The sequence below is a fragment of the Stegastes partitus genome, unplaced genomic scaffold (assembly GCF_000690725.1).
Source record: "Stegastes partitus isolate 25-593 unplaced genomic scaffold, Stegastes_partitus-1.0.2 Scaffold753, whole genome shotgun sequence".
Taxonomy (NCBI): Eukaryota; Metazoa; Chordata; class Actinopteri; family Pomacentridae; genus Stegastes; species Stegastes partitus.
In genome coordinates, this window is record NW_007578484.1 from 117936 (window position 1) to 140010 (window position 22075).

Here is a 22075-nt window from a genome sequence, read left to right on the forward strand (position 1 = left end):
AATCAGATGAAAAACCACGATAATAACAAGCATAAATTAGGTGTATATTCCAGAAAAAGCAGCACATTAAGGTGAAGTAAATAATGAAGCACGAGTAATAGAAGTAAAGCTCACTGTGTTTCCAATAGTTCAGTGACTGTCCACGCCAGAAGGTTAAATCAAGGTCAGCAGGCTTAATAGATTAACCAAGTATTACAATTGGTAATACCCACAATATGGTTTAATTTATATTTTCTTTCCTTTGGGGTGCCATCCCAGATGCTTCATTTGTAATAATTCTACGCTACCATCCCATAATGCTAGCTAGCCTGATGTCATGAAGTGTCGAACAAGTCTTTGTCATGGTGCCCCGTTGCTAGCTGAACTCCCATAATGCCCTCTACTTGTCAACATGAACTTCCTGTAGTCTGAGTGACGCCTCCTCTGGTCGCTACAGTGACAAACATTAAGAGGCTCCACCTGGTGGAACAACCAGGTACTACAGCTGATCTAACACTTCAAATGTTTATTATCTTGGAAAACGGTGTCGGCAGATACTAAATATTAAATGGCTCGAATCGTATTGGCAGCATAAAACTTGACCAGGACAAGTCTGAATCTCTCCCGTCTATATACGTTCCGAGTTCAAACATGCTGCTGTTCCCTCACGGTGAAGTAGAAGAGCTCCGTCTCCTGCTGATTGGCTCGTCTCTTGGCCAGACTCGGCTTGTTCAGGTAGCCGTCCGACACGCTGGACTTGACCGACTCGGAGGACGGACTGTGGGTGAAGCTCTGGGAGACGTCGTAGTCGTCCAGCACCGTCATGTCCTGCAGGGTGGTCAGAGTGGCGCCCCAGGTCTTCTTCACCTGCAGGGGACAGAATATATGGTAAACATACATGGAGTGAGACGCTGATTTAAAAACCATGTGGGAACGACTTGTTTGTTTCCTGGTTGCATTGAACAACTGATACATCACAATATGTAAATTAGAATTTTAAAAAATGTTTGTATTTCATAAAGAACCTGAAAGAAACATCTAAAATATTGTGTCAACCTTAACTTTAAATTTTCACTGAAGGCAGCATCTTTAGACATTCTTGCTATTTTCTGTGTTTTAATTAGTGTGTTTTCATAGTTTGCGATATGTTAATTGTATAACGCTCATTCAATCAATCTCTGTTTAAACTCAGAATACGTTGAGGTATGCCTCAAAAACAAAACAAAAAAAACAAAAAAAACCAAACTTGGATGTAAACAACAAAATATTGAAACAGAAAAATACTCAAATAATTTCAAAAATAAATTAAATTACTCAAATATTAGCATTTAAAAAAATTGAAATCATATTTCAACTTAAAAAAGAAAAGCTGGAGGTAGAATAAGACAAAAATAAAAACCGAAGAATATAAATGAGTCAAGTTTTTGGTATTCTATGCAGGTTATTCCCATGTGTAAGTGGGCAGTAAAAAACCACATATAGAGATGGCTAAAAAAACAAACAAACTAAAAACTGAGTAAACAAGCTGCAACAGGCTGCATGCATGGTCACCAAATGCTCCCACTGTTCCTTTAAAGAAATAAATACCAAAAATAAAGGACAAAAAATTGACTAAAACATCTATAATGTACTAAAATAATACTAAAATATCTATAAAACATTTTACTAAACCACATTTTCTGGAAAAAATTAAAACAAAATCAAATTCAGGTGCCGTTTATATGTACGGATCATCTCTTCCACTGTTTTTAATCAATAAAGTTTTAAAAAATGAATAAATGACCGGCTTACTTAATAAATTAATAACTGACACCATGATTTTTGCTTCATGAGTGACTGAAAAATGATTTCCTGTTGATGTTGGGTAGCAAAAAAAACTTGATTTCGGCATCACGGCTGCACAAATTCACACGATTATTTTGCAAAACCAACATCTTTAAGCCCGATTAGTTTATCCTCCCACAGTCAGACCATCTATTTAACGACATCTCCTTCATATCAGCTGCAGACGTTAACGGAGCTGATTAAAGGCTTCATAAGGGAAACCATCAAAGACCGTCTCCCTGCGCCGATCCGCTTGATAAATACGAGCATCGACCTGCAGGATCTGTGCTCTGCTGATCCTGAGTGGAGGGATGACTGTCGTCTCACGACCCAACACCTGAATTAATCCCATCGCCGCTTCACGGATCACGAGCTCCGAGTCATGAATCCGTAATTGTTTCGGGGCGGGACGCTATTTCCTAAAACAGCAGCGGAGGAGTGTTTGTTCAGGCACAACTGCTCTTTATGTACACTCCACACATATGCAGAGTGTGTTTGTATTTACAGCACGTATAATGGGAGTAGAAGTGTTTTTATTTGTACGCGATAATCAGGGCGTGTTTGTGTGTCTGCTGTAAGCTGCTGAGACGCGCAGATGCAGCTCATTAATCCCGACTCCTTCAGCATTTTTATGCCCTTCAGGGTGAGTTAACAGCTGCCCTCTGTGCACGACAACAGCGAGGACGCCGGCAGACTGCAGCAGCCAGTCGCCTTCACGTGGCTCGGCTTTATTTTTAGAGGCTACATCTGCTACATTATCACCCCATTAAAACCGTATAAATTACCATAACTTTGTGCAAAGTTTGTAACCGTCAGAGGAAAACATTTTTCATGTGTAATCAGTGAGGTTTGAGTCAACACTCAAAGCCAGAGTGAAATATCTCAACAACCAGTGGACGGACTGCCAGCACAGTTGGAGCAAACATTCGGTGTCCCCAGAGGATAAATCCAAATGATTATCCGCCCACATCGCTAACACTTTCTGCACCAGCAGCTCTGCTCTTGTGTCACTAAGTGGAAGAAGAACATGCTAATTAGAGCTTTGCAGGATAGACTTGAAAGCTGAGGAACATTTCTATGCCTGAGAAAAATGATCATAAAGACAAGAATGAAAGATTTTAAATAAACTCATTTCTTTGTCACAAAAAACATTCAGATCAAACAATGAAATCCAAAAAAAACAAACAAACCGCATCCCAAAATCAGTTCCAAAGCTAGCTAGTTTATAGTATTAGTTATATTAACTGTGCTAATGCTAGTGTGGCAGGTTGAATGTTACGTAAAAGCCCAAATAAAGTTTATCTGGACTTCTAAAAATCTAATTCTTTGTACAAAACAAACAGAAATAAAACACGCAAGAACCAGGAAGATAAAGATCTAAACTAATGCTAGCATCTCTCTGACGCTGTACACACAACAGCAGTGCCTTGAGCTAAATGCTAACATCAAAATGCTAACGCTTAGCAGGTTAGCAGCATCTACATCATAACTAACACATCATTGTCTACATTTACTATGTTCGCATTTTAGTTTAGCATGCTAATATTTGCTAATTACTAAACTCAAAGTACAGTTGAACACTGATGGAAATGTTTTTCAGGAGTCATTTTTCCATCTGCCTATAAAGCTAACGTATCACCAACATCTAGTCCAAAGCTAGCTTTTACTCACAACGTCAGTCCTAACGCTAACACGGCATGTTTCACCTCACCTAAAAGTGACTCACTCAAAATCAAATGCTTTATACAAAACATACATTAACCTCGATACACAAATAAAATAAGCAAGTAACCAGGAAGATATACATTTAAAATGTTGCTAGCATCTCCCTGAGGCTGTAAACGGCAGTGCTTTGTGCTAAATGCTACCTTCAGTATGCTAACATGCTAATATATAGCAGGTATAAGGTTTACCATGTCTACACACACACTACTAATACACTGATGTCTACAGTTAGCATGTTTAGTTTGTGCTTTCACAAGCTAGCATGCTAATAATTGCTAATTACTATAATCAAAGTGCAGCAACAGGCTGATGGGAATGTTTGTCAGGAGTTGTTTCAGGCCTGATTATCAAGCTGATGTAGCACCAAAATCAGATCAAAGGTTAGTTTGTTTATAGTTTTTAGTTCTAATAGCTGTGCTAATGCTAATGCCAATGCTAATGCTAATGCAACAGGTTTAATGCTACATAAAAGCCCTAATAAAGTTTATCTGGACTTCTCAAAGCTAAGTCCTTTGTATACAAATGAAATAATCAGGACACGGGAAAATAAAGAAACAAAATGATGCTAGCATCTCTCTGAAGCGGTACTTTGATCCCAGTGTCTTGAGCTAAATGCTAACATTAGCGTGTTCACATGCAAATTTACTCCCCGAGTTTGTCCTTCAGGTTTGAGGTGCTGCCTTTAAGGCCTCAAACAGGGAGTAAAAGCCTCCAAATACAGTAAACACCACAGATTTAATCCATATATGACAGTCAGCCTGGTGCGTTTGTGTCTGACCTCCTCGTTCTCTATCTTCAGAGAAGCCAGGCGGGTCTGCAGCTGAGTGAGGCGAAGCGTGAGCTCAGCCTGGACCTGAGGCTGGGAGGCGATCTGGGTCACCTGGCAGGAAGTGAAACAACAACAATGATCAGAAAATCACCACCATCGCCTACGTCCTCATATAGATCTGCTGGTGCACATTCCAGTTTAAATCTATGGACATTTATGTGTCACTGCCCGACAACTACAACTTTTTATTATAAATCTGAGCATTTCTGTAACCACAAAACACAACATATAAGAAGCAGAAAACTGGTTTCTCATTAGCAGCGACATGCACATTTAATTCTTAGTTGAAAAAGTAAAATAAAATTTCTCCTGAGTCGTTGTGTAGGCTTTCAGTTATTCAAATGTGCCTGAGAATCAAATTTTATGCTGATGAATATTTCAGAAATTAACTCTCTGAACCCAGAAATGATGCAATTTATCAGAATCAGAAACTGAAAAGGAGAAAAATCTTTGAATTTTCAGACGGTCCTTGAACATATCACGTGTAACGTTCCACTGGTAAAACTCATTTTAAAATTTGCCAAAAATCAGCTGTTCACAGTAACCAGATTCTGTAAAAAACAAAAAATTCTACACTTCATTACGCAACCAGAAAACCATCAGTAACTCAACTGTGGCCGACAGTCATGTGATCAAAATTCAGATTTCAGGTTTTTAAAGTTTGTAAAATAATCACAGAAATTCAGCTTTCATTTCAGTTCTCTCTCCTTCAAGATTGTTGTGTTTCATAGAGCTGCAGGACTTTATATTGCAGTTAAAAAGAGAAGCTGCTCAGGGTTCAGAGGGCTAAACGTCGTCTCTACAAGTCAGTCCAAGCATCATCGATTAGCTCTTTGCATTAAACCCAGCGGTGTGTTTGCAGACAGTAACCAGAACACTGACTGCGTCTCCCATGTGGGCCTGGAAGCTGAAGCGCTGTGGGGGGCAGAAGGCAGTCGGGTAGAGGCCCAGCAGACGCTGCCGGTCGCGGGCGGGATCCAGGCCCTCCACGGCCCCCTCCAGGACCTCCAGACCCGCCCTCCTGGAGGCTTCAAGGCTCAGTTCGGCTGATAGGTAGGTCCTCAGAGCCCGGCTCAGACTGGAGTGGTACCCTAGGTCACAGCACTGCGGCACACAGGGAGGAAACATAAATAAATACATCCAAACATATTGTGGGACTACGTGGGTTTGTGATTGCAAAAGTGAACAAAACACAAAATCAACCAAAATCGGTCTAAGTGAGGTCATTTGCAGTTAGCGACATGTATTACTTTGAGCTCTGTGACTTGTCAAAATGCACCTTGGGATTAATGGTTGACTTCTTCCTTAATTGTGTAGGTCAGTGATTTCCATTTTACTGATTAATTGCTATATAATACCTAACAAAGTGGATTTGTACACTTGCTGTAGTACCTGGTTGTGCCACCAGGTGGAGCCTCTCACTGTTCATATGTGTTCAATAGGTTTGTGAAGATTCTCAGTCATCCAGGTCATGGTTATTCTCGTAGTTTAATTGTAACAATTGGACTTGCCAAAGGGGGAGGAGCAACAAACCCCCAACTGAAACCGAAACTGAAGTCCTAACGGCTCCTTAATAAGTATGTAGAACTCCCAACGGGTCAGTCAGAACTGATGAAGCCTCTTGGATGAGAGGTGGAACGTCTTCAAGGAACTCAAGCAAGTCCAGTTGCTACGACTAAACTACGAGAATTTGTGGTTCATAGAGTAGAAACCAAAGGAGGCGGTCAATCGGATTAAGTGCAGCTTACGTTGGCAAGCAGAGAGCATCATGGGAGTTTAACCAATAAAGGGGCACCATGACAACGACGTCTGTGACGGTAAACGGGTACCAACCACAACTCTCAATCTTGTACCTCTTTTCCATGTAGCGTGATATACCGTGAGCGCCACAAGGTTGGAAAATAAGATTGGTGAAGTTGGATTTTATAGAATTTTGTAGGGTTTTTATTAGTAATATGCAAATCATTGAGGTATAATCACATCATAAGCAACATTGTAGGGGTCTAAACCCAACATTTAAGCTAATTATTTACTAGAAAGCACTTCAGCACAAGAACAGTTGTTTGAAATGTGATGTATCGAAAAATCGAAAAAAAAAATCGAAGGGAAATTGACTTCTGGCATCATGGACACCCAAGAAAATCCCACCGTCTACCTCACAACTCCACATTTCCATATCACTACAGACTCCTTGCTGTGAAATACTCACGTCTATGATGTCGGGCAGGTCGTGGATGTAGTATTTAAACACGGAGGCGTTGGTGGCCTCCAGAGTCAGCAGGTACTCGTTTCTGGCTTTCAGGGCCTTCAGTTTGTTCTCTGAGTACTTTGCCTTCCTCTGACGGAGAGAGAAACGGGAATACAACCCATTAAAACACTGGTTTTCAGTCCAAATGAAGAGTACGTACATGATTTGGTGCCATGAGCTGGTTCTGACTTCCATTTTTATTTAGTTTATGAGTCACTATTATTTCAATTTTCCTTCCAGTTTGTATCATGAATCATATTATAGTCGGGACGAAATACAAAAACTGCTGTCTTTTAGCAATAAATACGATAAAAGTTATGCATCAAACAAATATGAAGTCCAGGTATCAATAGATCAGACTGGGTTAAAACAGCACCAATGCAAGAACCAGAACCATCAGGAAACACATCAAACAACAGACAACAGGTTGCTTTGACCCAACATAAGCTCAAATTTTACCTTCAAACTCTCACACCTGTTTCATTGTTCATTGTAGACGATTATATATGACATAAAAACAGATCCGGATACGAAAATGAAAAAAAAAAAACAGCAACAAACACCGACATGGAGGTTAAAACTCAGCGACGTAGGAGTCAGAAGAGCTGGTAGGATAAATAACCCAACAATGACATAAATAATAAGCCCCATTTAAACAATGGATTAATTTAACAGGTTTGCTGATGATTCTTTAATCTGGTTTTGGTCGTATGTACAAGAAAAATTGTTGAATTAATGTAAAATCCAATGAAAAAAAAAAATTCCAGAAAGGTTATTTTATTCCCAACGTCCTGCTGAAACCCGTGAAGTTAACCCAGTGTTATTGTTGTTATCATGATGGAAGCCTCACCTTCTCCCTCATCTTCTCCATCTTGCGGGCGGCGTTGCGTCTCTGGTGGCGCTCTTCTATCCGGAGGCCGAACACAGGCTCCACCCCCCCGCCGGACCCCGACACGCCCTTCACGCGTCCCTCCTGGCGCTCCGCCTCCCGCAGCTTGGTCTCCGCGTTCACCGTCTCCGAGTGGTACATGTGGTACGTCTTCATCACCTAGGCAACGGCAGCCCATAACAACAGTTTTTCTTAATGTACTGACCAGAGTTCTACCTTCAGACTGTGAATGTTCCAGAGGTCCAGGTCCTTCAAGTCCACAGAGGAGGGTCCAGATTGATCACCTTAATGGACTTTTTCCATCATTTCTGAGCCTCAGAACTTCATCAGTACAGCAGATAGACACATGACATTTAGGAGAAAGAACACATCTGGGTTCTGGTAGAACCTGACACCAGATCGGTTCTACATCCATCCAGGTGTCTCAGTCTGGACACTGGATCTGGGTCTGAGTTGTTTTTACCACAAAAAATATGTAAAATTACCTCAATGACATGAAATCTTCAGAAAAGGATGCAAAATTACCGTAAAAAGATTCTAAATCACCACAAAATGGGCTGAAATGACCACAAAGAAACACAAGATCACCATAAAAACCAGTGAAACCAGCACCAAAGCTAAAAACATCACCATAAAAAGGTTCGAAATTACCAGAGAGAAAAACAAAATCACCGTAACAAGATTCAAAATCACCACAAAGTTGTTAAAATTACCACAAAGACACAAAGTCACAGCCAAAAGGACCAATATTACCATAAAAAAAACAGAAAATGACCAAAAAAAGACATTAAATCTCCACAAAAAGATTCCAAATCACCACAAAATCCCATCAGTCATAAAAATATATAAAACCACCACAAAAAAATAAAAAAATGACCACAAATAGGTTTGAAATTACCACAAAAAAGACAATATTACCATAAACAGGGCCAAAATGTCCCCATTGACATCCATCCAGGTGTCCCAGTCTAAAGACTAAATCTGGTTTTTGTTCTTCTTCTCTATAAACATCTGAGCATCAGTGTCGTAATTTGTTAAAAATGACTCCAAAATTCTCCAGAATATCCAAAATATACCCAAACTGCCTGGAAATGTTTTTAAAAATTACTGAAAACTTGAACAAAATGACTCAAAAACTGACTGAAATGATCCACGACCTGTTTTAAACCAGTTAAAAACGAGAAATTCTTTATTTTAAGGCTCAGAAATGAAGGACTTGAGGCAAAAAGCACCAAGTTTGGATCCTTTAACTCTGAAAACATTCACAGCATGAAGGTCAGGAGGAAGTTTATCACATCAGGCGTCCAGCTGACGGCCAAAGTTCACAAAGTAAAACTGGTTCTCATTAACGGGTCGGGTCCACTCACGGTGTAGAGCTCGTTGAGCAGCTTCATGAGGTCCTCCTGCAGCTGGAAGATGATCTCTTTACTCTGGAGAAGGACGGGAAGCAAAACCAGCTCGTTAAACACAAACATACATCGTCGGACCTCGTTCAGGGACCACGTCGGTGGTTCTGGTCCGTTTTAGGGTTTTGCTCTTAAATAAAACACACAGTCATGGAACAGACGCATCACAAGACATTACAGACTGAATACATTCAGTTTGACATTAATTAGAACCTTTAATACCTCTGACGGGTTCCGTTCCACAGCAGTAATGAGGACTTTTAGAGCTTTTCCCTAAAATCTGTTGGTGTTTGTTTAGTTTACGTTTGTTTGCTCTTTAAAATCACAAAACAAACACATGAACTGGTCAAATCCACGGATTCCCTCTAACGATCCTCTGAGATGCTTTAAAACTCATTTATGACGATTTAGAGACGAACAGACTTCAGGCTGAAGCTGAAGGATTCAGTCTGAACGCGTTTGTTTCTGCTGAAGATGAACAACGTTGTCATTTAATGAATTCTTCATCAGAGTTCTGGTTATAGAAGCAGCTTTAAATAAAGGACGAGACCCACAGAACTGCAGTACGACAAGTACCTCAGTGCTGCAGTAGTACAAGTACCTCAGTGCTGCAGTAGTACAAGTACCTTAGTGCTGCAGTAGTACAAGTACCTTAGTGCTGCACCGCAGTAAAAGTACTGTAGTAAAGGTGCCTCAGTACTGCAGTAGTACAAGTACCTTAGTACTGCAGTAGTACAAGTACCTCAGTGCTGCAGTACTAGAAGTACCTTAATGCTGCACTGTAGTAGAAGTACTGGAGTAAATATACCTCAGTACTGCAGTAGTACAAGTACCTCAGTACTGCAGTAGTACACGTACCTTAGTACTGCCCTGTAGTAGAAGTACTGTAGTAAAAGTACCTCAGTACTGCCCTGTAGTAAAAGTACTGTAGTAAATGCAGTAAGTGTACTGCAATAAATATAGCAAATGTCGTGCAGTAAATATACTTAAGTAAACACAGTAGCAGCAGTACCAGTACTTCAGTAGATGCAGTAGGACCAGCACCACTACTTCAGTACCAGTACTCCAGTACCAGTACTTTAGTAGCAGCAGTAGCAGCAGTACCAGTACTCCAGTACCAGTACTTTAGTAGCAGCAGTACCAGTACTTTAGTACCAGTACTTTAGCACCACTACTTCAGTACCAGTACTTTAGTAGCAGCAGTAGCAGCAGTACCAGTACTTTGGTACCAGTCCTGCCTCCCTGGCAGCCGGCTGTGTTCAGACCTCCAGGCTTGTTGGCTTCTTGCAGGCTCAGAGTTGATTCTAATGAAAAGTAAAGTCGTTCCCGGAGCGCTGCTGCCTCACAGTTAACAAATTAAACACACGTGCACACACACACACGTGCGCACACACACACACACGTGCACACACACACACACACACGTGCACACACACACACACACACACACGTGCACGCTCCCAGCCGCCTCCAACTTTAGCTCCGTGCTTCATTATTAATCTGCTTCCGGCTCCTCTTTTATTCATGCTAACTAAAGTGCAGCAGCACCGAGACCTGCATCAGAACCTCGGGGAGACAGACGGCTGAGTGGCCATGACAACGCTGACAGCCCCGTGGCCATGGCGACCGGCTCAACCCACCGTCTCTCAGCGGGCGCCATGGGAACGGGATCCATCCATCCTGGGATTCCTCAGTCATTTAGCATAATGTAATATTAATGCTGCCACAAAGCGCTCGGCTGGTTAATGCCGAGTGCAGATCGACGCGTTTCATTTACCAATTCATTTGTTTGCGTTCCGTTTATTTACCGTCGCAGGAGGAGGAAGGGCTCCGATCCTTTAATTACTGCTGATCAATAGTTTTATGGTAATCAAGAATCAAATCACAGCCGCGTGCAGCGACTAACCATCCAGAGAAACCTTTAATTTTTGACATTAAAATTTTATTTATTTATTCATTATTAATGAGGAAATTAAGCTGTTTTTAAATGACATTTTAACGTGATAAATAATAAATCAATTCAATCATAACTAATAGATTTTTTTTTTGCATTTTAAATGTTTTTTCTTTTTCTAAATAAAAGTAAAGAAATTTTGAAAAAAAAACCCTAATCCTAATTTAATCTAATTGTTTGATTCCGAACCACAACTTTATTGTTTTGATTGACTCTCTCGGCTCTATAGAGTCACTTTAAAACCTCGTTCATTTAATAAAATTAAACTATTTTCAACATCAATTTTATTGTAATAACCGACATAAAAATAGGAAATTAAATAGAGGCACGTCTTTGAAAGGTGTTTCTGTTGTTTAAGGGTGTTTTAAGGGGAAAATTTACCCAAAGAACACAAAAGAAATAGTTCGTTATGTCCCTCTGAAGACGCTGGAGACCAAAACCGGAGATACAAGAGTGTGAATACTGATGAAACAGGACTTTAAATTAATTACATTTATTGCTCACAAATTCATCATATTAATTCGAAAGTTAGCGTTAAGTCAAAGTTGTTGTTCCTGATGCCTCTAAGTGGCCAAAACTAATCAAAAAATTCACATTTAACTATTTATTTCTCTGCTTTTATGGTTCTACTGCACCACATCTCAGACAGATACTGCACTTTTAGCAGAGATTATTCAAATATTACATTTAATTAATCTACCTATTGAGTAATGTCAACCTTATTTTTAGTCCTTTTTGTTTTTACTTTACACATTGCTGCTTCTTTTACGTCATTATTTCCACAACAAACAATTATTTTTACTTACTAGTACATACTTTGCAGCTAACACTTTGAAAATATGGAATAAAAGTAAATATAAAGTCATAAAAGACGACAAACCGACTCACAACAACAGCTAAATATCTCACATTAGCAACCCAAACCCTGTTAACTCCTATTTTTAAGTTATTAAAGTCTCACTTTAATGCAAAACAACTTGTTAATAGAATTCTGCTGCAGCAACAAGCTTCATTCTGTCTTTGTTTCAAACTTAAGACAATAATTATTGCTGCACTAATTTCCACTTATTTAAGGAAAAGAAGGTTTTCAGGACACGGATACAGAAACACCTGAATGAGGACGCTTGTTGCACACGGATGCAGAAGGAGGTGTTTCATGATAACATCGAGGTTCTTCTCCTAAAACAAGCGCTACAGACAAAAGATAAAACTCATTCATTAATGTGGCGTCTGAGGCGACTCACCCTCTTCAGCAGCCGGGCCGAGTCCTCGCTGATGTGGGTGAGGCGGGTGATGACGTTGTTCAGGTAGAGGTCGCTGAGGGTGGCGTGGTCCTTACTCTCCCTCCTCACCTGGAGATCGGAGACAAGGACGGAGTGGTTTTAGACGCTTCACACCGTAAATAAAGCCGCAGAGGAAAGTCGGCAACACGTCGGCTCACCTGGTTCAACAGCAAATACCAGCAGTTGACGGGAGAAAGCAGGTTCTGGTCCTTTCTGGAAAAAACACAACAGGATGCTTTACATGAAGTAAAAAACCATTTACACCAATTTAAGGACGATAAAATAGATTAAAATAAGAATTTAACTCCCTAATATATATCTTTAGCCTTCTATTTTCCACCCGTGTAGCTTCAAGGCTGTTAAAATCATCGTATTCCCCAATGACTGATGTTATAAAGTGGATGCTTTGGCTAACAGCTAGCCTTAGCTAGCATGAGAGCATTCACAACCGTTTACCTTTGTTTTCAAGTTCTTGTGAAATATTTTGGCTATTTTTACTCCAAAATTACACATTCTGTGGCATATTTATAATAAAACTCTTCTAAGTTGATTTAACGATACTTAACCACACAACAGTTCAAATGCTACTATGCTAACCAAGGCTACTTAGGCTAGTTAGCTTTGTATCAACACTACTTTTAAAGTTTAGCTTGATGTGGCAAATTGAAGGTGTTGAAGCATTAAAATTGAGTCTTCACTTCCAGGAAACAGGATAAAGTAATTAGCTGTAAATAAAGCTAAAAGCTAGCATTAGTTAGCTTGAGGTAATCTTCAGGGATCGCCCTAAAGCCTGAGTGTTCCTTGGTTTTCTAAAGTTATTGTTAAATATAAAAGCTGATTTTTCCCGTAAAATGACACATTTTGCGGGATTCAAAGTTGTGATGACAAAATAAGATGTAGAAACAGTGGAATCCATTAAAGTCAGCGTCTGCTTTACAATGCTAACCACGGCTAGTTAGCTTTTAGCCTCATTTACCATTTCCTTCCATAATTTTTTACAGATTTAGCCGTCTGTTGTTATGTCTCACAGGTTCAGCAGGAAAAAAAAATTAATGTGCTGAAGGATCCACACTAATGTAAACTGTCAATTAAAACAGAAAAAAGTGTTTAAATTAGCTTTAGCTAAACCTAACAGCTAACTCAAGTGGAAATCAGTTCATCTGTTTTCAAGCTCATGTGAAATTTTTTATGTTTTCTCCGCTTAAACTATACATTTTGTAGTAGAGGAAGTCTTTGTGGTCAAATTAAACTCTTTTGGCTAAATATGTAGCGTATGTATTGCGTTTGCAGCGGCTTTTGTAGAACCCAACCCTCTGTAACCAGTATTCATACTAATATTGACCACTATGCCAAAAAACACAGTGACAAGAGTTTGTTTTTCTTATCACAAGAAAATCCAACAATGTCTTTTGTATGTATTTTTTGGTTTTATGTGTTTATTTTCTGCTGATTTTCTGGGTTTTTTCTTGGAAACGTAACCTTGAACCGAGTCTTTACTGCAAAATTTAGGGATTGACTGAACTGGAGCCCCGACAATGTGACCCTATGCACACATTTATGCCTCCACAACATGAAGTACGCCGTCAGATAAATGCCTACTTGTATTGCTGATGGTCTTTCGTGCTGCGCGTTTTGGCCATGAACCTTTCGGCCAGCTTCTCCAGGTTTCGGGAGTATTCGGTTTCGATCTCGGCCTTCTTCCTGAAGAAGTCCTGCAGGTCCTGGAGCAGCTGAACTCGCATCTCCGTCTGCTGCTCCAGACATCGCTGCTGCTCCACCAGCTGGGTCCGAACATCTGCAGACACCAGAACACAGCGTCAACGCCCAAAGATCGGCTGTTTACCACGAAACCAGAGCAAATATCCACCTCTGAGGAGCCGGTGGTGGAATGTTTGACATTTTTTCTGTCTTTGCGTAATCAATTATTCAACTAATCAATGGTTTATGGGTGGAGATGAAGACACAGGAGGCCCAACAGCAGAGTTTCCCAAGAAGAAGATTTACCGGCCATGACTGTGACTTTTCTGACCCAGTTTCACTCGCGTCGATATATTTTGATAAATTCATTTGTTCACACGGGCATCAAAGTGTATTTTAATAACAACCAAAGCAAAAAGTGGGTTTAAAAAGTGTACGTCCAAGAAAACGGCAATTGTGGGAAATCACATTTGATGTTGAGATGTTCCGACACGGCGGTCCACATGCTAACGCTGTTTATTTTGGTAAACATCCATGCTAGGGACAGTATTGTGAGCAGTATTTACACTATTTCACTTTCGTTTCAGAAAGCAACAAAAAATGCGTAAAACGATTCTCAACAGCGTCAGAGTCGCCATCTTGGCCTTCAAACTCCGAGCTAATCCAGAAATAAGCAAAAAAAAACCAAACAAACAAAAAACGATGCATGGAGGTGGATTATGTTCTGTACGACAGTGGCATCCATCTGTCACGACTTTAATTACGCATAAATTCAAGCCGTAACACAATTTGAACTGGTACGTTATAAAAGACTCGCCCCCTCTACAGTAATCACAAACATGGAAATTAGCTTCAGAGACCAAACTGTTTCTTGTATCAGGCTGTAAACGGGTTTACTTCTGCTGTAAAGCTGCACATTTTAACATGGAGATCGATGGAACTGACTCGCTACTGGCACCAGCCCCAAGTGGCCATTTGAGGAACTGCAGTTTCCTGAAGTTGCCTCTTGCAGCAAACCAGCAACATTAAAAGGTCGAAATGATTATAAGCCATCGAAGCAGGCAAAAAAGATCATTTTGAGCTCTGCTCTGATGTGAACATGAGGTGAATAACAGCAGCAGCTAATCTGGTCGATTAACTTCCTAAATAAAGAATTTCTTATCGTCTGAGGAGACACTTCCTGTTGTTCACTTGAAAGCTAAATGTTCGTCACATGGTCTCTGCTGCTGCACCGAGAACATTTAGTTTTTCACAGACTTTGTTGTGAGGGGTTTATTTTTTAAATTACAGCTAATTCACCTCCCGTAGAGTCACAGAAAGAACAATTATTTTACATTTTAATGGTTAAAAAAAAGACCAAGACTGTCGTTCAGGTAATGTCCAAATGAAGAATCTGTAATTAACACAATAAAATCAATCAACATCAAATACTAGATGGCATCAGCTTCCTGGGATCAATCAGAGAAAGAACTCAAGACCTCAAGATATGTCATTATATCTTTGTTTTACAGCAATTGTCCATAAAACTACACAGTTCACACTGTAGATGTGAATATCTGAAGCTTCTAGGTGTCATTTGAACTGTTTTTACCATATTTTTCGGGCATCTTTGCTTCCAGATTCTCAGTTTTTTCAGGGGATTTATTTATTTATCTATTTACGGACTGAAATTCAGACGGTGCAACTAATTGAAAAGGTCTGTTCGGAGACAGGTTCTGTGTATTTGTAGGATATCGTCGAGGTAAACGTGACGGTAAACGGGGATATTGATTTGAGGTGTGACCGCCGGTCCTGGTTTTTGCACGTTTAGCTCCAAGCGACTGAATATTCTGATTAAAACGTTGAGTCTTCGTCTCGTTTCCGGCCTCCGATCTCTCCGCTGTGATTACCGATGAACGCTGTCCGCTTTTCCTCTCAGGAGTCACCTTGGACGACATCCTGCGACCGCATTAAACCACCCACACCTACACACACACACACACGCTCTGCGCACACACACACACACACCTGCAGTCGGCATGGCGATGCTCGCTGCACGCCTCGCCGCTTCACAGCTCGATCTATCTGCAGCGGCGAGGGCGAGCGAGCACCGAACACACAGCGGCTCCACCTCTCTCTCTCTCGCTCACAACAATCCCCCGGGACTCCATCCACTCCACTACCTGTTGTCTTGGCAACCACACATTGTGTGCGAGCCACGTGACGAGGAAGGTGAAGACGAAGCTGCAGCTCGCCGCTCAGACCTCCCGCTGCCTCCACAGTCCATAAAACTCTGCCATCGATCGAGCCATCGATTGTTTTCCCGCTAATTTAAAATGGCTGCCGTCTCATGTGGAGCTGCAACACTTTCACTTGAATGAAGGTTCGGCGAGACGAACGCCGGCCTCCGATTGGCTGATCGGCCACGGGAGGCGTTTTTTGATTGGCCCGTTTGAAGGTTTAATCGCCGCTCTGAAGCGGACGTTTACGACGTTTCGTTTAAACCCCGATTACGAGCAGCAGAGCGGGAACCATCCGGTCGTCTCCAGCGCGTTGTTACGAGAAACGAGGAGGCGAAGACACGTCGACGCTAACGAGAAAACAAATATTAACAGAGATGAAGGTTTTAATGAAGGTTCCTTCTGCTCCATCAGCTCCAACTCGCTTCAAACTTTTGAATCACAAACTCTGGATGTTTAAAACGGCTTTTTGTGAACGTTGAGCTTCATACATCGAATACTTTCTGAGACAATTATTGAAATCTGAGGCTGTTTAAGCATCGATTTAAATTAAAGATAAAAGCCTGAGATGAATAAATGACGTCCAAAGTGCCTAAAAACGACACTATTTGATTCAATCTCATTTTATCGTAAACTGGATGTTTAAAACTACGAATGTTTGGCTTCATACATTAAAGACTTTTCTTATACAAACTGCCACTCGACCTGCTTTCATCACACTAAAGTTAAAAAGTCTTTGTTTAAACGACTCGTTCAGCTCATCGGTGCCGTTAAACCACAAAACAAAGTGGAAAACCTGAATAAATACAACATTTCTGTTGGTTTCTTCCAGCTGCTTTCGAACACGAGTCACGATTAGTTCAATTAACAGATGATTATGAAAAACCTGTGACAGAACTACATGAATACAAGCTAGAAATCAGACTTCTGACTTAAATTCAACTCACACAGGCCGAGTTCTGTCATTTTCAGAAGGTTAAACTTAACAGGTAGAAAGAAAACATTGACTTTCCTTTAATTTTAATCCGGTCTGAGTCTTGGTACTTTATCCACGAGGTGTTTTTACTCATATCTGGTTGTGAACAGGTTGGTTATCGACCGTTTTAAATCCGAAAGTTTCCAAAAACTCTGACACCGACAAGAACTACGGTGAAGTTTGACGCTTTTCTTGCTTTAATATTAAGTTTTACAAACGTTGTTGCACAAATTTCTTCGTCCTCTTTCGTAAAAGTCGAGGATTTCCCTTCATCAGTCGACGTACTTCAACAGAACACCAGATATTCCCAGACGGGATGTGTTCTGTGTTGAAACAGACTCGTCTCGACTCTCGTGGTTCCTGTTGGGAAAAAGCTTCTTTACATAAACATGAATCAGAGCCGCCGCAGACGAACAAATGAAGCCTTTTGTTGGGTTTAAACTCTCCGTGGAGCCGTTTTCTCCGTTAACTTTAGGTTCTCACTTATTAAATCCACCAAACGTCTCTTTTTGCATGAAGACAAAAAGTCCAAACCCACCAGTTAAAGTCTCTGCAATGAGAAACCAAGAAAAGCAGAAGGGGGAATTATGAATTTTCAAAATCACGCCTTGAAAATGAGCCAATTTTTCATAAAAACTGAGTCGAGTTTTAATGGATTTTATTCACAGAAAGTTGTTGGGATTCCTCTAAATCCATTTTTTCTTACAGCACAGATTCCCCTCGGTGCTCCAGAAGTCAGTTTCAGAAGCTTTTTATTCAATTTTTTTAAAAAAAAGGAACCAGGAAGTGACTGAAAACCAGTAAAAACTAAACTTCATCTGAGAAGATCTTCGGTGTCGTCGGTGAAACTCAAGTTTTCGCCTCCGAACTCAGACTTTGTTGTTCTTTTTCAAAGTGGCCGACTTTTTCCTCCACGTTACGGCCAAAAACTGAGTTTCTTTCCAAACTAAATGTCTTTTAACCATATTCGAGAATCCAGTTTACTCATATAGTAAAATAATTTCACAAAGACTTTGTGGCATCAAACCACAAAAGACGATGCAAACGACATAAAAACAATGATTAAAATGTGACGTTTCTGTTTCTTTCAGGTTTTTGCAGACAAATGAATGGAAATTATTCTAATACCAACATCTTTCAGCCTTACAAGAACAGACTTAAGGTCAAAATCTAAAAATAAAGACGTAAAGACAAGAACTGGCCGGTTAATTTAGCAAATAGTTAAACCGCCCGACTTCCTAAAGACTCATCTCTAAAATCCCTGTTTTATGTGAATATTTGTGACACGAACGTACGACAAAATTTTTAGCTCATTTATTTGTTGATTTATTTATTAAAGACAGGCCATAATACATCATAGAGATGGAAAAAAAAGACAATAAATCACCCAAAACCGTAGAATGAAGACCAGCAGGATGACGTTTCCATGACTAACTTCTACCTGCTGCTTGTCTGAACATCTCGTATCTCACTGTTTAATATTTACTTCAAACCTTTTCCAAAGAAACCTCAAAGAAAACCTTCACTGTTTGATATTATTGTGTTTTTCAAGCAGCACTTTTTGGTTCATCATCCTGAAGTTTCAATAATTTTACCCCACAAACATCAACTTTTCACGGTGGTTCGAGCAAATACGTCTTTAAAATTTCAATTTCTGCTCAATTCATAGTTTGTAATGCAGCTCGAGAACTTATTGTTGGCTTTGAACTTTATTTGTGGAGTCCTGAAATTAACTAAATCAACAAAATACGAGTTTCTTTCAATACATCCCACGTTATCCTAACGGGGGTTTTTGTGGATATAAATGAGTTTTCCAATGCGTTACCTTTAGCGAACATTATAATGTATACGAGGCCTTTAAATTCAGAATGCACTCTAATATTGTGCATTTACAACCATTTTCTGCACTAAATACGTAAAAAAAACCTAAAAACTGAAAAGTTCAAAAATGCTTAAAGAAACTGAAAATATCTGTAAAAATTAAATATTTTGAGTTGAGTCAAATACAATCAAACCGTTTAATTCTACGGTCTCGAATTAGGAAAACATGCAGCTTTTTAAACATTATTTACAGTTTTTCCATGTTTTTTTAGTGTTGTATTAAACATAGTCCTATATGTGTTACCTCAGTAAAAACAGTGATTGGTGTTATGTATATGAGGCTTTTTAATCCAGAATATATAGTCTAAAAGTGTGCATTTATCCCTATTTTCTGCACATCTATTAAAAAAACAAAAAATAAACATTAAATACTGATATTTTCAGTAAATATCTGTAAACATACTATATTTTAAGAGTCAAATAAAACAACACTGTGTAAACATTATTTACCGGTTTTCTCAGTTTTTTGTTGTTTTTTTTGCAGTCCACACCTGTCCTATATGTGTAGCCTCATATTCATGCACAGTAGGTCAGTAAAACCAGTAAAACCAGTAAAACCAGTGCGCAGTATAATATATAATGTATACGAGGCCTTTTAATCCAAAATGCAGTCCAGTAATGTGCATTTGTCACTACTTTCTGCACAAAATCTTCAAAAAAAACCTGCTAAACACTGGAATCTTCATGTCAAACACAATAAAACCATGTAATCTAACAGTCACAAACTATAGAAAAGCAAATTACTACACGTAAACATACAGATTTGTAAAGACTATTTACAGTTTTCTACAGTCAACACCACAGTGTTGTTCCTGTAGCCTCATATTTCTGCCAGTAGGTCAGTAAACCAGTGACTAATATAACCTGTGAGAGGCCTTTGAATCCAGAACGCAGCGTCATGATGTGCATTTATCACCATCTTCTGCTCACGAACCAGATCAAAGAGTCAAAGACTAATTACCATCCTGCTGCCGACTTAATAAAGACAATGACTGTGAGCTGCAGGTCTTCACACGAGTCGTCACCAGAAGACAAAAGCTGCCGCTGCAGAGGAGGAGGAAGATTCCTGCAGACGCACCGAGGAGGCAGATCTTATCAACGGGACTCCGGGCTCTGATCACAGCTGATTGGTAGCGAAGGAGGACGTCCGTTAGCGTTTGATCTCCGAGACGCCGCTTCTCGGAAGAAACCTCCTCGTGTCCTCGAAACACCCGAAACACGAGACAGCGTTTGATCAGACGAGCTGCAGTCTGACGGAGGAACGAGGAAACGGAGGGTTTGTATCGTAAAATCTGTCGAGTGATTTAATCTGAAAGCTCCTCGGATTCGTTTTGTTGTGGAGGACGAAGCTAGAAGTCGGACATGAAACCAGGATGACGTGCAGCTGCTGAGTTTACGATGGTTTCAGTTGTTTAAACCGACTTTAATTTAAATTTTAAAAAAACAATTATGCCTTTTTTTGACAGAAGTAGTTGTACGTTTACTAAAACTTTTAAAGGTTTAGCTGGAAAAAAAAAAGACAAAAAATATGGCAGAAAAAGGGTGAAATACTGTAATTTTCAAAAAGTGTAAAAATAATGGCCGACATTTGCAAAATATAGAATATTATAGTTTACAGTCAAACACTGTTAAAGAGAAAACTAGTATTTGGAAAAAAAAATTCAACGTGAACATTATCTACATCTTTCATTTTTTACAGTTGACTTAAATTATACTTTTTTCTAAATTATATGATATGAGCTTTAATTTAACAAAGCACAGAAAATCTGTTAAAATACTTTTTAAAAAGAATTTACAGTCAAATACGGCTAAAAAGATTTTATTTTTGAAATCAGTTTGAATCCTTAGTACATGTTTTTTCCTTCAAATAAGTAAAATATCTGTATAAATATCTGATGTTTTTAGCTCCGATGTGTTCGTGTTGCACTTTGTTTAATATACAGACTGAACTTTTGCTCTACAAAGTAAAACAGTTGGTAGATTAATCACAACAGGCTGCAGTCGCATCGTTTTTTTGTTTTATTATGTTAAAAAAGCAGGAAACACTTTAACATATTCAACTATTCGCCAACGTTTAGCGCTGCGAGCTTCGTGCTCAAACTTCCAACAGAGACTTTTCAGGTGAAGTAAAACCACAAACTGTATTTAAAGATGGATTTCAAGGTGTTTTCCGGAATTAAAAATGTGCCGATAACCAGTTTAAAATGGTGTTGCCCATTTCAGATGCATTTTGGTTTCTTTTTTTTTTACACCGTACGAATAAATGGAGTCACATCAAGCACCTTTACGTGGGTTCTATTAGTCAAACGTCTCTCTGGAACTTTATTTAAACTGATTTACTTCCTTTAAATTCAACAGCTGTGAAAATCATCTACTGCTTAAACTCAGTCAAGTTCACAAAAAACGGAGCCGTGATGTTCGGATAATCCCGACACTGAAGCGTCAGAGATGATTTAAAATGTGGAATCTCAAAACTATTTTCCGAATATTGTAATTTTACAGTGAAATAACAACTTCTCTGTTGTTTTCTGGTTCCAGTTTCTCCAACGTGACATTTCTTTTGTGGGATATTAAACTGAGTAACGACTGTTTTATTGGAAGACGTAGTTTTGTCTCCTGGGGATTGAAACAGGCCTTTTCAACAGTTTCGTGCTGTTTTTCTTCTCACATGTCGTTCGTCCTCCCGTGATTTTGTGCTTCTCAAACCGGCTGGTGACAAGGATTCATTAATTATCCTCCAGGATGATTAATTAGTGGATTTTATCCACCAAACCTCGTCTATGTTCACTTCTACAAGGAGAGAAAGCATCTGCATGGAAATAACGTGGAAAATGTCTCAAACTCAAAATAGAGAACTTTGCTTGCATTTCTATGCAAACTGGAGTCGACGCGCTCGCTAGAAAACATGATGACAACAGCAAAAGGGACCAGGCGGCCCGTTAATCGGTCTCCGGGGAGGCATCCGATCGTCCCGAATTGATTCTGCAGCGCGATAACAAGCCCGGACATCCAGCCAGAGTCGCAGATATCCATGTTTACCGACAACGAGCAGTCGCCCAATAAATGACCGGAACACAACAGAACCCAGATCTCTGAATGGTGGAGTCAGTCTGGATCATAAGATCATGGTGTGCGTTCCAGCTTAATGCATCAGCCACAAAAAC

General features: G+C 39.7%; 1 protein-coding gene across 1 annotated transcript in view; it reads right to left on the reverse strand.

Moving 5' to 3' along the window:
- The window catches only part of LOC103364501 (SLIT-ROBO Rho GTPase-activating protein 1), a 42826-nt gene that overhangs the window by 16500 nt on the left and 4251 nt on the right, over positions 1-22075 (reverse strand). Inside the window, exons 2-10 of the mRNA XM_008291646.1 lie at positions 13737-13932; positions 12296-12350; positions 12099-12206; positions 8862-8924; positions 7456-7653; positions 6567-6695; positions 5240-5461; positions 4307-4408; positions 649-846 (exon numbers count right to left, since the gene is read on the reverse strand). Of these exons, the coding sequence (XP_008289868.1) occupies positions 649-846; positions 4307-4408; positions 5240-5461; positions 6567-6695; positions 7456-7653; positions 8862-8924; positions 12099-12206; positions 12296-12350; positions 13737-13932 (1271 nt within the window). The remainder of the gene's footprint in view (positions 1-648; positions 847-4306; positions 4409-5239; positions 5462-6566; positions 6696-7455; positions 7654-8861; positions 8925-12098; positions 12207-12295; positions 12351-13736; positions 13933-22075) is intronic.